Consider the following 13,292-nt stretch of genomic DNA (forward strand, 5'->3'; position numbering starts at 1 on the left):
GGCTATTGCCCCGTGCTAATCCATACATCAAATGGGCATCTGCCAACTCCGCATTTGTAAACATTGCACTGACTGCAAAACTACGTTTGTGATGAAGACTAACCTGTTGATGCTACGTACTGATATGCTTGATGCTAGTACTGGAGAGCAATGAGTCGCATGTCAACACAAGCACCGACGTCAACATTACCTTCCTTCAATTGGGCCAACTGGCGGTGAATCGAGGACGTACAGTACATACTGACGAAACTAAAATGAGCTGTAACATGGAAATTAAGCGTTTCCGGACACATGTCAACATAACATCTTTCCTTTATTTGTGAGTGAGGAATGTTTCCTGAAAGTTTGGCCGCACCTTTTTGTAACACCCTGTATATGCAGGGTGTTTCACAGTTTATGGGCCGGCCGGAATGGCCGTGCGGTTCTAGGCGCTACAGTCTGGAACAGAGCGACCGCTACGGTCGTAGGTTCGAATCCTGCCTCGGGCATGGATGTGTGGGATGTCCTTAGGTTAGTTAGGGTTAATTAGTTCTAAGTTCTAGGCGACTGATGACCTCAGAAGTTAAGTCGCATAGTGCTCAGAGCCATTTGAACCATTTTTGAACAGTTTATGGTACACACTTCTAGAAGTTGTAGCGGGGATTTAATAAATGAAGGTTAGATGGGAACCCATATCCGGAAACGTTATACGACGACGCTACCCAGAGTCAAAGTTACATGTGCCGGCGCCTGTAAATGTATGATCCGGGATGGTTTTGTGGTGATGTTACAAATTTTCTAGGATGATGGAGAAGGATAAAGGTATCAATGTGACTTAGGGTCCCTGAACCGGAATACCGGAACGAACGAGTCGAAACCTAAAGCTAAAACCGTTCTGATGCCTCTGACAGAGGGAAGATTGATGGGTAGGAAACTTTCAACGGTGATAGTACGGACCAAATCAAGGAAAAAAGTCCAGTAAACATGGGTTATGCTGTGTCGTCCGAACGAGACAGGGCCAGGGCGAAAACATCACAGGCTCAAAGATGCGAGCTGTTGTCAGTGTTCGGAGACTCGCTACTTCCGCCAGTTCCACCAGCGCCAAGGCAGCACTGAGGATGAAGATATCGACTTTGCCTCAGCCAACTGCCGGCCGAGTACAATCCACCAATGACCGGACGATAACGGTCAGAAGCCTACTCGAAAGACAGAAGAGCAGCTCTCACGAATTTGGTTATAGATCATCGTTCAGGGCTGACTTAGCAGGGAACGTCGTTTAGCGAGCTCTTGGGAGTGAACAGACAGTTGATGTAAATTGCATTTGCTATGTACTGTGAAGTTTACCTACGATTCTTTACACTTAGCCATTGAGATGCTTTTTTGTATTATACTACAAGCAGTGTTGCATACTTCATTATTCAGCTTGTCGCAAAGATACGAAAAGTAGACGTTTTTAACTCATGTGTGTAACTTCGTTACTAAGTTGTTGGAGTGTTGCAGAACCTTCGTTCCCCTATCCTGTTACCTGGCCCTGGAGCATAGCTGTGTAATAGTGGCAGGGAGAAATTATCTTAGCAGTGTACTGCATCAGAAGCCGTTTCACGAACTCACAAACTCGGCGGCCTACCGTAACAGTAGTGGCAACTCGACCTTCACAGCAGCAACGACAAGGCCTTTACAAAACTAGCGACGAGGGCTTATAAAAGGGTATAAATGCATACCTGAGGAGCTATGAGCAGTTGTTCATCTTTGCTACTGCAAAACACATTTTCTGTGTTGAACAAGTGCTCATAGCTCTTAAGGTATGCATTTTAGAGCCCATGTTTACTAGGAACTTTTTTCCTTGTTTTGGCCCATACTACAACCTTTGATAGTTGCCTATCCTACAATCTCGGAAACAACGGTACCAGTACATCTATTCCACTGTCAGAGATATTGGAATAGTTTTCGCTTATAACTTCCGACTCTTTCGTTTTCGATACAGAGATCTTTACCTCAAATTGACACATTTATCCTTCTCCATCATCCTAGAAAGTTTGTAACTTCATCACGGAATCGCCCTGTATATATAGATACATTTACAGGTGCCGGCGCCTATAACTTCGATGCTGTGTAGCGTCGTTGGATGACGTTTCTGGCACGGGGATCGTATGTAAAAACTGATGTAGCATGTCTCCTCTACAACTTCTAGAAGTGTGTAAAACGAATTGTGAAACAACCTGTATAAAGCAGTGTGCACTTATGCAGGTTTAGGCTCTGCCAAATTTGGCGCAGAAACAGCAAGTCTCACAAATATCAGCTCCGTGGGGTTTATAACCTCCTAGCTCCCCCTTCTGTAGCCCATGGTGTGTAACTTGCACTGCATAGTATTGACCTGCCTTATCGACCTGCTTAGCAGGGCAGCCTGCATGACAAGGGCAAGAAACCGTTTTACAGCTCCCGACACGTACACTACCCTGCGTGTCAGGTATGTTGTGTTGGATTAGTATCAGCCTGCTTTATCGTTCTGCTTAGCGTGGCAGCCCATATATTATGGACAAAAAACAGTTTTCAGGCTCTTGACATACTGACTGTGCTGCATGAAAGGTGTGTTATGGGAATAGTATCAGCCTGCTTTATTGTCCTCTTTTGCGGAGGCTGCATGAGTGGGTAGGGATTCCTGGGGGAAGGTTGAGATGGACAGAGCAGAAGGTGGAACAAGAGACTGAGTGGGTGAGGGCAGGACGTGATGGACCGGGAGAGGGAGCGATGTGATGTGCAGAGAGAAGGGAGGAGGAGAGGACAGAAGGTGGGGAATGAGACTTAGGCAGAGAAAGGGGACGGACCATGACATAGGTTGAAACGAGAAGAAGAAGATAGGAACAGAGGGTGGACAAAGAGATGGCTAGAGGGTGTGTGAGGAGCAGGTGAACTGAACTGACAGGGAGGTGAGGAGGTGATTGGCAGAGAGCGTGGAGGAGGAGATAGTCCAAGACTGGGGGAGGAAGAGAAGTGTGCATTATATGCAGCATACACATATGCAGATGAAGCCATGGGGTAAAGACTAATTTGAAATAAATCCCTGGATGCCATTACGGTGCATTTCTCAATGAAAAGCATAAAACAGTTTACAATTAAACAATTGAAACAATTCATCAAAAAATTAGCAAAAATCGAGAGCATGCTTAAGAACTTTAGTACAGAGAACTGACGAGATTTGCGAGCAACATGAACCTCACGCATACTTCGTAAAACTTCGTAGCTATTTCTTTTGTTTCCAGATTTCCAGATTTAACGGATTTACTGCGTAGCAGAATTGTAGTATCAAAGCTTTAACGACAGTTAGGCTCCTCCTAGCATTTGTTACACCAAAGGTGAATCTTAATAATTAATATTTATTAAAGAAAAATCTTATATTTCCGGCCTGAATATCGGAGGATACCCATTCTATAGATCGTCAGGCAAGATTCTTTTTCATTGCTTGCTCATCTCCTCATTCCACTGACCCACTACTGTGGCGTATGGTATATCCTTTACCAATGCCTGCTTGAAGAAAAGCTACTCAGTCAGTGATGTTTGGTGCGATGCTGGTTAATGCAGCAAATTACTTCTGCTAGCTGCAGCGTCCCAATAAAACGTAAAATCTGGAAAATAAAATACAGTCCATAATAAGGGGAACTGCCTAAGGCATTAATTTTCTCTGTATAATCAGCCTTCAGTACTACACAAAAATGTTCAAATGTGTGTGAAATCTTATGGGACTTAACTGCTAAGGTCATCAGTCCCTAAGCATACACACTACTTAATCTAAATTATCCTAAGGCAAACACACACACCCATTCCCGAGGGAGGACTCGAACCTCCGCCGGGACCAGCCGCACAGTCCATGACCGCAGCGCCCAAGACCGCTTGGCTAGTCCTGCGCGGCTCAGTACTACACATTCTCACAAAAGGTGATTTGGCTGAGACCTTAATTTTTAAATTATGCATTTGGGCTATTCAGCAGATGGGTGTATCTGTCAATAATAAGCTCTTCTCCTTGCATTCTGCTGATGACCAAGTCATTTTTGCAGAGGATGACACGAACTACGTGGTTAGAAACTTGAACAGAGAATATCAGAAAGAACAGATACCATTGGTGATCTTACAGCTCTCGAAGGATGAAATTACAATGAAATCCAGACCTTTAGCTGCCTACAGGCGTTGATAAATATCAACGGGGACAGTTGAAAATGTGTGCCCTGACCGGAATTCGAACCCAGGATCTCCTGCTTACATGGCAGATGCTCTATCCGTCTGAGCCGCCAAGGACACAGAGGATAGTGTGACTGCAGGGATTTATCTCTGGCACACATCCCCAACTTACTGTCCACACACTACATTTGTAGTCCCTCTGACCACTATACTCATTACTCGCGGAAGTCAATCTTCCGATTCCCGTAAGAGTTTGAGCAATGTGAGTGCATCTGCACTGAAGAAGATCATTGGCGGGAAAGCATTATCTATATGAAGATGATATCTGTTCTTTGAGACATGTCCGAAAGAACAGATACCATTGGTGATTTGCAGCTCTCGAAGAATATAGATAATACTTACCGGCCAATGATCTTACGGGAATCGGTAGATTGACTAGGAGATCCCAAGTTCGAGTCCCTGTCGGGGCACACATTTTCAACTGTCCCCGTTGATATTTATCAACGCCTGTAGGCTCTGGATTTCATTGTAATTTCATTATCAGAAATATGGTTTACTGATCAGTTTAGAGGAAACGGAATATTTCGTTACTGGAGGAGATTTCGGGGCAGTAAGATTTGTGGGCTCTTATAAATATTTAGGAGTCACAATTAACAGAGAGAATGCGGTAAAAGTGAAATTAAGAACGAAGTTCGCCAAGGTAGACAAGGAACCAAATAATTAAATCGAGTTTTTTGGAGAATGCATGTTAGATAAAAAACGAGGATTAGGATATTTTAACTATTTTAGGAAGTATAGCATCACAAGGAGCAAAAACATGAGAAATAACTGAAAGAATTGCTGGTGTTGCGGTCTTCAGTCTGAAGACAGGTTTGTTGCACCTCTCCATGGAAAAATATTTGCTAAGTTCCTGTGGGACCAAGCTGCTGAGATCATCGGTCCCTAGGCTTACACGCTACTTAATCTAACTTAAACTAACTTACACTAACGACAACACACACACACACACACACACACACACACACACACATCCATGCCCGAGGGGGGACTCGAACCTCCGACGGCGGGAGCCGTGCGAACTACGGCAAAGCGCCAAGACTACGCGGGGTAGCCGCTACTCTATCCTGTGCAAGCCTCTTCACCTCCGTACAACTATTGCAACCTATGTCCTTCTGAATCCTATTACTTTGTTCATCTCTTGGTCTCTGTATACTATTTTTCCGCCCACACTGCCCACAATACTAAATTACTGATACCTTGATGTCTCAGAATGTGTCCTATCATCCGATCCATTCTTTCACTGAAACGGTGCCACAAATTTCTTGTCTCCCTATTTCTATTCAGTACATCATGATTCGTGCGTGGGCTCACGCAGTGGGTAAAATTAAAAATGAAGACATACGTAAGAGAGTGCGCCTGCGCACCACTATGACGTATACAATCGAAGCAGAACGATTGAAACTGTATGGTCTTGTACGTTGTTTGTAAGAGAATAAATGGCCCAAGGAAATGTCTGAGTTGATTCCGACTAATAGAAGAAGAGCATGTTCCTAAAGAACATTGGAAGAAGGAGTGAGAAGAGCTGTGTCAGAGAGGAATTTTCAGGCGGAACATTGGAAAGGTAGCGGACTTTGGAAGCTAGGGTGAGAGAAGCAACAATAATGTATTAACTCGCAATACAAAATGGAATGTCCGACCTCGAAAATCACATTGCTATCTTTCTTAAATTCACTACCACGCCGAGGAAAGAGGAAGGAGTCAGTGTGTGCCATGTCAGTAGATTCTGGCGGAGAGACGGTTGACAGCGCAAAGGACTGTGTCATGTGTTGAATTGGCCGGGGTGTTGTCGTGAAAGATTGGACAACTTTCCGCGACGTTTCACCCTGACGGCCTACAGTAAACTCGTCAGGAGATGACGGTGATGGTTTGCTCCTTACGGCCGTGCGCTGATAGCACAACAGTTACTCCATTCAGCATCACCTTGCATGATGATAGTTGAGTCTTCGGCTTTCCCGGCAGTGGTGAATCCACAAGTTTGTTTGCTTCTTTGCCTCGCGATCAGACAGATACACGCAGAACCTGTCCATTATGATCACCTTGCTAAACAGGTCAGCTGGATTGGAGATAAATAGTGGGAACCTTTCCGTTGTTACCTAGTGCGGAAGACTTCCCGAATGGGTGTAAACAATGGCGAAATCCAGTGGCTGGTGACCTCTATCGTGTCGTGCAAGAAGTTGAAAACTGAACCATGAATGATTTTCGCAATGTTATCACACCGATTGTGATACGCCGGTTATCCATCACCAGAAAGTCGTTTGGCCCCGCTGAAAGCGTCTGCGGCAACTAACCACTATGTCATATGAAGTGCATTTTTATCGTAAACTTCCACAAAAGCAGCATGGATCGTTGCAATGCTTTTCGCGTTAAATACGGGTAACGAACTACCGCACAATATTTTACGCACCATTTTTTTTTTTTTTTTTTTTTTTTTTTTTTTTTTTTTTTTTTTTTGCCCTTCCTGCGGTGTGCTACGCTACGATACGGTGGGGCGTAGTTTTTCAGTGTGTATCAGGACTCCAAACACGTACTTGAACATTGAATTGCGTGACTTTATTTTTTCACGATCAAGAAACGTTATACCTACCCCCCTATATATCCTTGAGGAAATGAATTAGAAACATACATAGTACTAGTTGGCACCTCATTTGCGACGGACGATGGAGTGACCCACTGTATCATGGGCTCAACGAGACAACGAAAGCGTTGGGCAGCCATACCGATCCACCTACAATTCACACAAATTGGTCGGTGCCGATTCCATGGTGCTCAAGTCTTGCCTCGGTGTCTTGGCAGACGTGCTCAGTAGTTCAAACAAGCTCGAGGGCCGGCGCGAGGAGGAGTGTGAGGGAGGGTGGGGGTGGGGAGGGGGGGGGAGTGGAGAGAGAGAACCAGAGAACCACTTTTATGTTACCGTGTTGTTCGTTAAACCGTTCTGACACATTTCTGGAGCGATGATGGAATGTTGCACTGTCTGAGTGAATCGATGAGCATAACTACAGTACAGTAACGCGTCGTGCACCGATGATAGATGATACACTTTGCCAAGCGTCAACCGGGCAAAAAAATGCAAGTCCTCTGGGTGCTACAAGGATTTGCGTCAGCTGCACTCCTGAAACGCAGATTGTTCCCCACCGGACACAGATACAGAACTGCGAACTGTAAGCAACATATTTTACGGTATCAAAGGGATACTATCAAACAAGCCCTGGAAATTAGGCTTCACAAAAATTTTTAAAGACATACTGCATGGAAAATAGATGAACTAACTACTAAATTAAAATCTTGATGCAGGCGAATACTCTTTCTGAGGGTGCACAAGTCCAGCCACACACTAGAATATGCTATATGCTTTGTGCATTCAAAACTCAAGTCTTCCTACAAGCCACGTGCCGCGTTCGACTCTAATTGCCTCGCGTGATTCGGCTCTTCAAAGAGCATCTTGCAAACCTCATACTGAGCCTGGACAAACACAGTTATGTAATTATCGATAGTTAGTTACAGAAAATGTCTTTGCAGTGTGCTAGCTATTTAAGACACGCGAAAATAATTCAGTACTAAAATTTGTGAAAATACAGTCATCGTTCAAGGCTCATTGAGAATAAATAACCTTTTGTGCAGTTTTTATCGATTCCTGAGGCACAAGGATCTTCCTCGATTTCTTCCATATTTGCAGAGCATCAGATATACAAAATATTTAGGAGAGGACGATGACGAAATCTTCTCGGTCTTCCAACCGGGTGCCTGCCTTGAAATTCCGTGATGTATCGACGAGAGTCACTTTCATCGTAGGACGATGTTTACTGGAGATGCAACTAGCAACGTTTGGCTCATACTATGTCGTCTTTGTGCAGTGAGATGTGTAGTTTCTTGAACGTAAATGTTTCGTATTAAAGTTTTCCTGTAGAATTATCATTAAAACAGATAAAAAGTGATTAGTAACACACGATCGTAATGTAGCGTCCCATTTCGGCCTTAGCCATTTCAACTCCTGATAAGCAAAATTGTTCGATGTCAATATTTTGCCAGAAAGGGGAAGAATAGTGATTTCGAAAATATTCGGTCACCAGACTTTACGCCAATGTTCTGTATTAAATTCCAACCTTCGCCAAATTGTCTCACTAAGTGGTGGCATGTGAAACTAAGGTGGTCCGTCCTTTAAATAAAAGTTGTCAAGGCGCACATCCCGTAGCTGCTATTCGAGAGAAGTAATTGATGTGCCTACAACGAATGTAACCGTCTTCCTTTCCTCCTCATCACCACCAACAACAAAAACATAAATGTGACACTGGAGTATGCAAGCAAACATTACAGTCAGGTACACGAGGTAATTACTCTTAAACACACCTGACACGAAACCACCGAGGAACGCGATACCCACACAAATAAATTGCTAAAATATAAGTAAAGCGGGATGTGCTGTATTTGATGACCTGTTTCTTCCTGAGACGATATTATATTACTTTAAGATAGTAAAGTGATAAGCTTGAAGAACGCCTGATGTTATGTCGTTATTGGATTAGACATGTAAATGATGGTGTCCTAACTCTGCTACCCTTCCTTTCTTGTATCTTCTACAGGTTGAGGCGGTCTGCTCGGATCACGCATCATCCGTCCATGAGGGTATAGGCTGCACGAGAACGGCAGAACGGCAGGTCATCTTTTCAGCCTGTTGGGACTCGACCATGACGGCTCAAACATTCATCGACAGCGCTTCCAAGGAAGCATGCATCACATCCTGGTGTTGTTGTTTGTTGATTGTTGAGAATAGTCCTAAAATTATGAGTCAGCCGAGAGGAAAACCTTTGAATAAATATGAAAGGCAGAGAAAAGTGAATTAGGTTTTTAAAATAGATAGCTATTAGTTATGTTTTGTTTGGCGTTTGAAAGAGTTTGTGCGTCAGGATAGTTTTTACAATCTTGCGATAGCAAGTGTGAACACTCGAGACGTTACGCCAGAATATATTAGTATGCAGCTTTGTAAATAAACGTACAGGAATGTGTAGCCATGTTTACGCACATGAGATTGAAAGTAATATATGGACTGCAGTATCAATGTACTTTGTTTTGTGAAGCAGTATTCTAGAAACTAACGCTTTTTTCCCTATAAGACAATGTAAATAGTAAATGGTAGCACTCAGAATAATGATGCGATTTTTTTATTAAAATGTGTGGTGTTCATTGTACCCAGAGTTCAAAATTTGCGCTATAGCAAAAGTTTCTCGAAACTACACACAGTGCTGCTGGCAACTTCGCAATAGCTTTTTGAAGTACAGACTGTGTCACAAAGTTGTATGCACACATTTCCATAAAAAAGAGACCTGTAAACATTATACTGCAAAATTTATACGAAAATTATATATGCATATCAGTTGAATTTGGCTTTCACATTTGCTGAAAATGAGTAACATCAGCTTTCGGACACTTGTGTCAAAGAGGTTTATAACACTCCTGTTTGCTACTGTTATACCATAACCTCAAAACCGAAGGCAATTTATAAAACCGAATTATTTTGTTGGATTAATAATGGTATAAAGCAACAGAACAGTGTTACCCTCTGAGAGGAATTTTGCTAGGTTGACCGTGTTGTTCCTAACGGAGGTGGCTTATCGGAAATGAAAGTCAGAATCACGTAAATATTTGAACAGTAACAAACAAAATTTTGCCTATCTGCACTGTTTAACTGATAAAGAAAACGGTCGCCAGCCTAACTAGGCAAGAGAATGATTAACATTCTCGTTCAAGAAAATAGTTATTAGTAACTTTAATGGATAAACACAACCTATACTTTGTCACACGCAAGTGCAGTGAACTCTGACACATACATATGTTTACGGTAAGATTGAAGCTAACAACTGGAGCAGCACAAACTATTTGCAAAAATATAAGAGATAGCGAAACACACTATTACTTTCAGGGCTTAAAGAAATTATGGTTTTACTAATTAGTGGTTTTTCCGTTACTTGTTACCGCTCATTAATACAATAGACAAACTGTGTATCTTGTTATACTATTAATATGCACTTCCAATACACAAGAGAGACAAACACTTAGCAATCATGAACATATAGTTTTCTACTATTGCAGTTTCCCCCTTTTACTACAGCGAAACACAATGTTGACAAAATTGCAAGAAACTGACTCACCTTTTAGAATTTACAACAGACAACAATGTGATCATTTACTTTGTAAGTCTCAGTCTTAAGAACTTTTAATTTTGAAGTTGGCAACAGCACTTTAATAAGCAGTTTTAATAGGAATATTTTCAGCAAACAACATTTACTTTAACTCACTCTCGTGCCACATTAACTTTAACTTTCTTTTTACTAAGTTCAAGAGGCATTAATTAGCATAACATTGGTCATAAATGTTCTTTCATTAGGGACACTCGGATATCACTTTAGCTCAAAAGGAGAGGAACCTGAGAGGTGTTATGATGAGGAGAAAAATCAAGGTAGGTACATAAATTCAGATACAAATTACCTTATATTTGAGCACACTAACACATCCATTAAGCTGATCCTTCACTGTACATCATTGTAGTATTCCGATGTAATGATTGCGCAATGTGGTGGCAACTGCATGTTGTTAGGTGGAATTGCAGGTAGAATTGCTGGACTCTGTCATTTCTTGGTGGCGATGATTGATACCAATCCCAGAATATTTCCAGCTATTTATCCATTCTTCTGAGGCATTGGAAAGCGGCAGGAAAAGCCTCTCTCGGAACCAGCACAATATGCATCTGTTACATGGCAGTGCACGGACTCGTAGCTCGTCCCCGACTCGTAGCTCGTCCCCGACTGACTATCAGTTCCACCTTTTCTACATAGGCCAACCACAATTTGCGCGCGCTACACAGTTCAGTTCCCGAGGGGAACCACTACACCATTTACATACAAACTAACTAAGAACCCTAAGTGAGGATCAGCAATTTACATAACAGCAAACAAACACATTAAATAAAACAGAACATTTTCACATATTGACACTTCTACAAAAAATTATTCACATAAAATTACAATCATATACAGTAAGTTTTGTTCCCTCCAAATGGGACAAAGCATTTAAAGTACAGATATTCTACATTACATAGAATCAGACCATGACTCGAAGTTTGTACAAAGAAATTAGTATACAATTCTGTGTTATCGATTAAATCAAACAATATTTACAGAAGCTCAACGATGTAACGTTAAATGAAACAAAAGCAAAATAAATCAGTAGAGTATTAGAGCTATGGTGTTACAGGTTCCTGTGTCAGATCCACATAACTTTCAATTTCTGCCCAAAACCTTACTGACTGTGCTGTGAGCTTCTACGGCGCAAGACACACTTTGGAGTTCCTCGTTGACGTAAGTCCATCAGTCGCGAAAACTACAGTGCACTTTACGTCCGTATCCCTTGTCCTCGGAATCCAAGAGCTCTTCGTGTCGGTGACGCCAGCCTGTTGGAAGTGTGATTCTTCATTCTCAGGTACAGGATGGACAAAATTAAATTGACCCGGATAGTATATATAATAAGACTGGCGCGAGATTGACCCTCGCTAGGGAAATCACAGAAGACGATGGAAACGTTTACCGTTGACGCCGACGCAGCGCTGTGTTCTATTTATCAAACTGTGAGACATGTGCAGCAACTCTGCCTGAAGGATACCAACAGTAGCACTGTAATTGTTCTGATGTAGCTCTTCCAGTGGCTGAGGATTATAAAATACACTTGACCTTTCAATCTGACCCACAGGTAAAAATCACAGGCAGAGGAATCAGGCGATCGAGGTGGCGAGGGAATTGCACTGCCCCTGCCGATTGACTTCTTCTCGCCAGACACATCATGCTCTCGAGGCATGGCTGACAATGCGCACCAAACTTGAGGTATGCAACGGCTCTTCAAAGATAGGGCACAAGTTCCGTGTGTTCACATGCCCTAGTAGACTGTACCAGGCCTCATCTGAAGAAATGAAAAACTGAGGATCCAAAAGTCCTAATTTCGCTTTACTCAAAAACCACCGTCAAAACTCAGCACGCGGTAGTTCGTTTGCATGCCCTAACTCAAGCATAAGAGTAAATTTGTATGGATGGATATGCAGGTCCTTTTCGATAATACAGGGCGATTCAAAAAGAATACCACAACTTTAAAAATGTGTATTTAATGAAAGAAACATAATATAACCTTCTGTTAGACATCATTACAAAGAGTATTTAAAAAGATTTTTTTTCACTCAAAAACAAGTTCAGAGATGTTCAATATGGCCCCCTCCAGACACACGAGCAATATCAACCCGATACTCCAACTCGTTCCACACTCTCTGTAGCATATCAGGCGTAACAGTTTGGATAGCTGCTGTTATTTCTCGTTTCAAATCATCAATGGTGGCTGGGAGAGGTGGCCGAAACACCATATCCTTAACATACCCCCATAAGAAAAAATCGCAGGGGGTAAGATCAGGGCTTCTTGGAGGCCAGTGATTAAGTGCTCTGTCACGGGCTGCCTGGCGGCCGATCCATCGCCTCGGGTAGTTGACGTTCAGGTTTCATAACTAACCTTTTTCGTAGGACTCTCCATACAGTTGATTGTGGAATTTGCACCTCTCTGCTAGCTCTGCGAGTCGATTTTCCTGGGCTGCGAACAAATGCTTGCTGGATGCGTGCTACATTTTCATCACTCGTTCTCGGCCGTCCAGAACTTTTTCCTTTGCACAAACACCCATTCTCTGTAAACTGTTTATGCCAACGTTTAATACACCACCTATCAGGAGGTTTAACAGCATACTTCGTTCGAAATGCACGCTGAACAACTGTCGTCGATTCACTTCTGCCGTACTCAATAACACAAAAAGCTTTCTGTTGAGCGGTCGCCATCTTAGCATCAACTGACGCTGACGCCTAGTCAACAGCGCCTCAAGCGAACAAATGTACAACTAAATGAAACTTTATAGCTCCCTTAATTCGCCGACAGATAGTGCTTAGCTCTGCCTTTTGTCGTTGCAGAGTTTTAAATTCCTAAAGTTGTGGTATTCTTTTTGAATCACCCTGTACTTCGACACGACGATCTCTTGATTCCCATCTACACAATTATATGGTGTT

General features: G+C 42.6%; 1 protein-coding gene across 1 annotated transcript in view; it reads left to right on the forward strand.

Moving 5' to 3' along the window:
* The window catches only part of LOC126101041 (transient receptor potential channel pyrexia-like), a 272,305-nt gene extending 263,036 nt beyond the window's left edge, over positions 1 to 9,269 (forward strand). The window contains exon 14 of the mRNA XM_049911705.1: positions 8,790 to 9,269. Within this exon, the coding sequence (XP_049767662.1) occupies positions 8,790 to 8,838 (49 nt within the window). The 3' untranslated portion in view covers positions 8,839 to 9,269. The remainder of the gene's footprint in view (positions 1 to 8,789) is intronic.
* The last annotated feature ends 4,023 nt before the right edge of the window (positions 9,270 to 13,292 follow it).

Source organism: Schistocerca cancellata, chromosome 9 (assembly GCF_023864275.1).
Source record: "Schistocerca cancellata isolate TAMUIC-IGC-003103 chromosome 9, iqSchCanc2.1, whole genome shotgun sequence".
Classification (NCBI taxonomy): domain Eukaryota; kingdom Metazoa; phylum Arthropoda; class Insecta; order Orthoptera; family Acrididae; genus Schistocerca; species Schistocerca cancellata.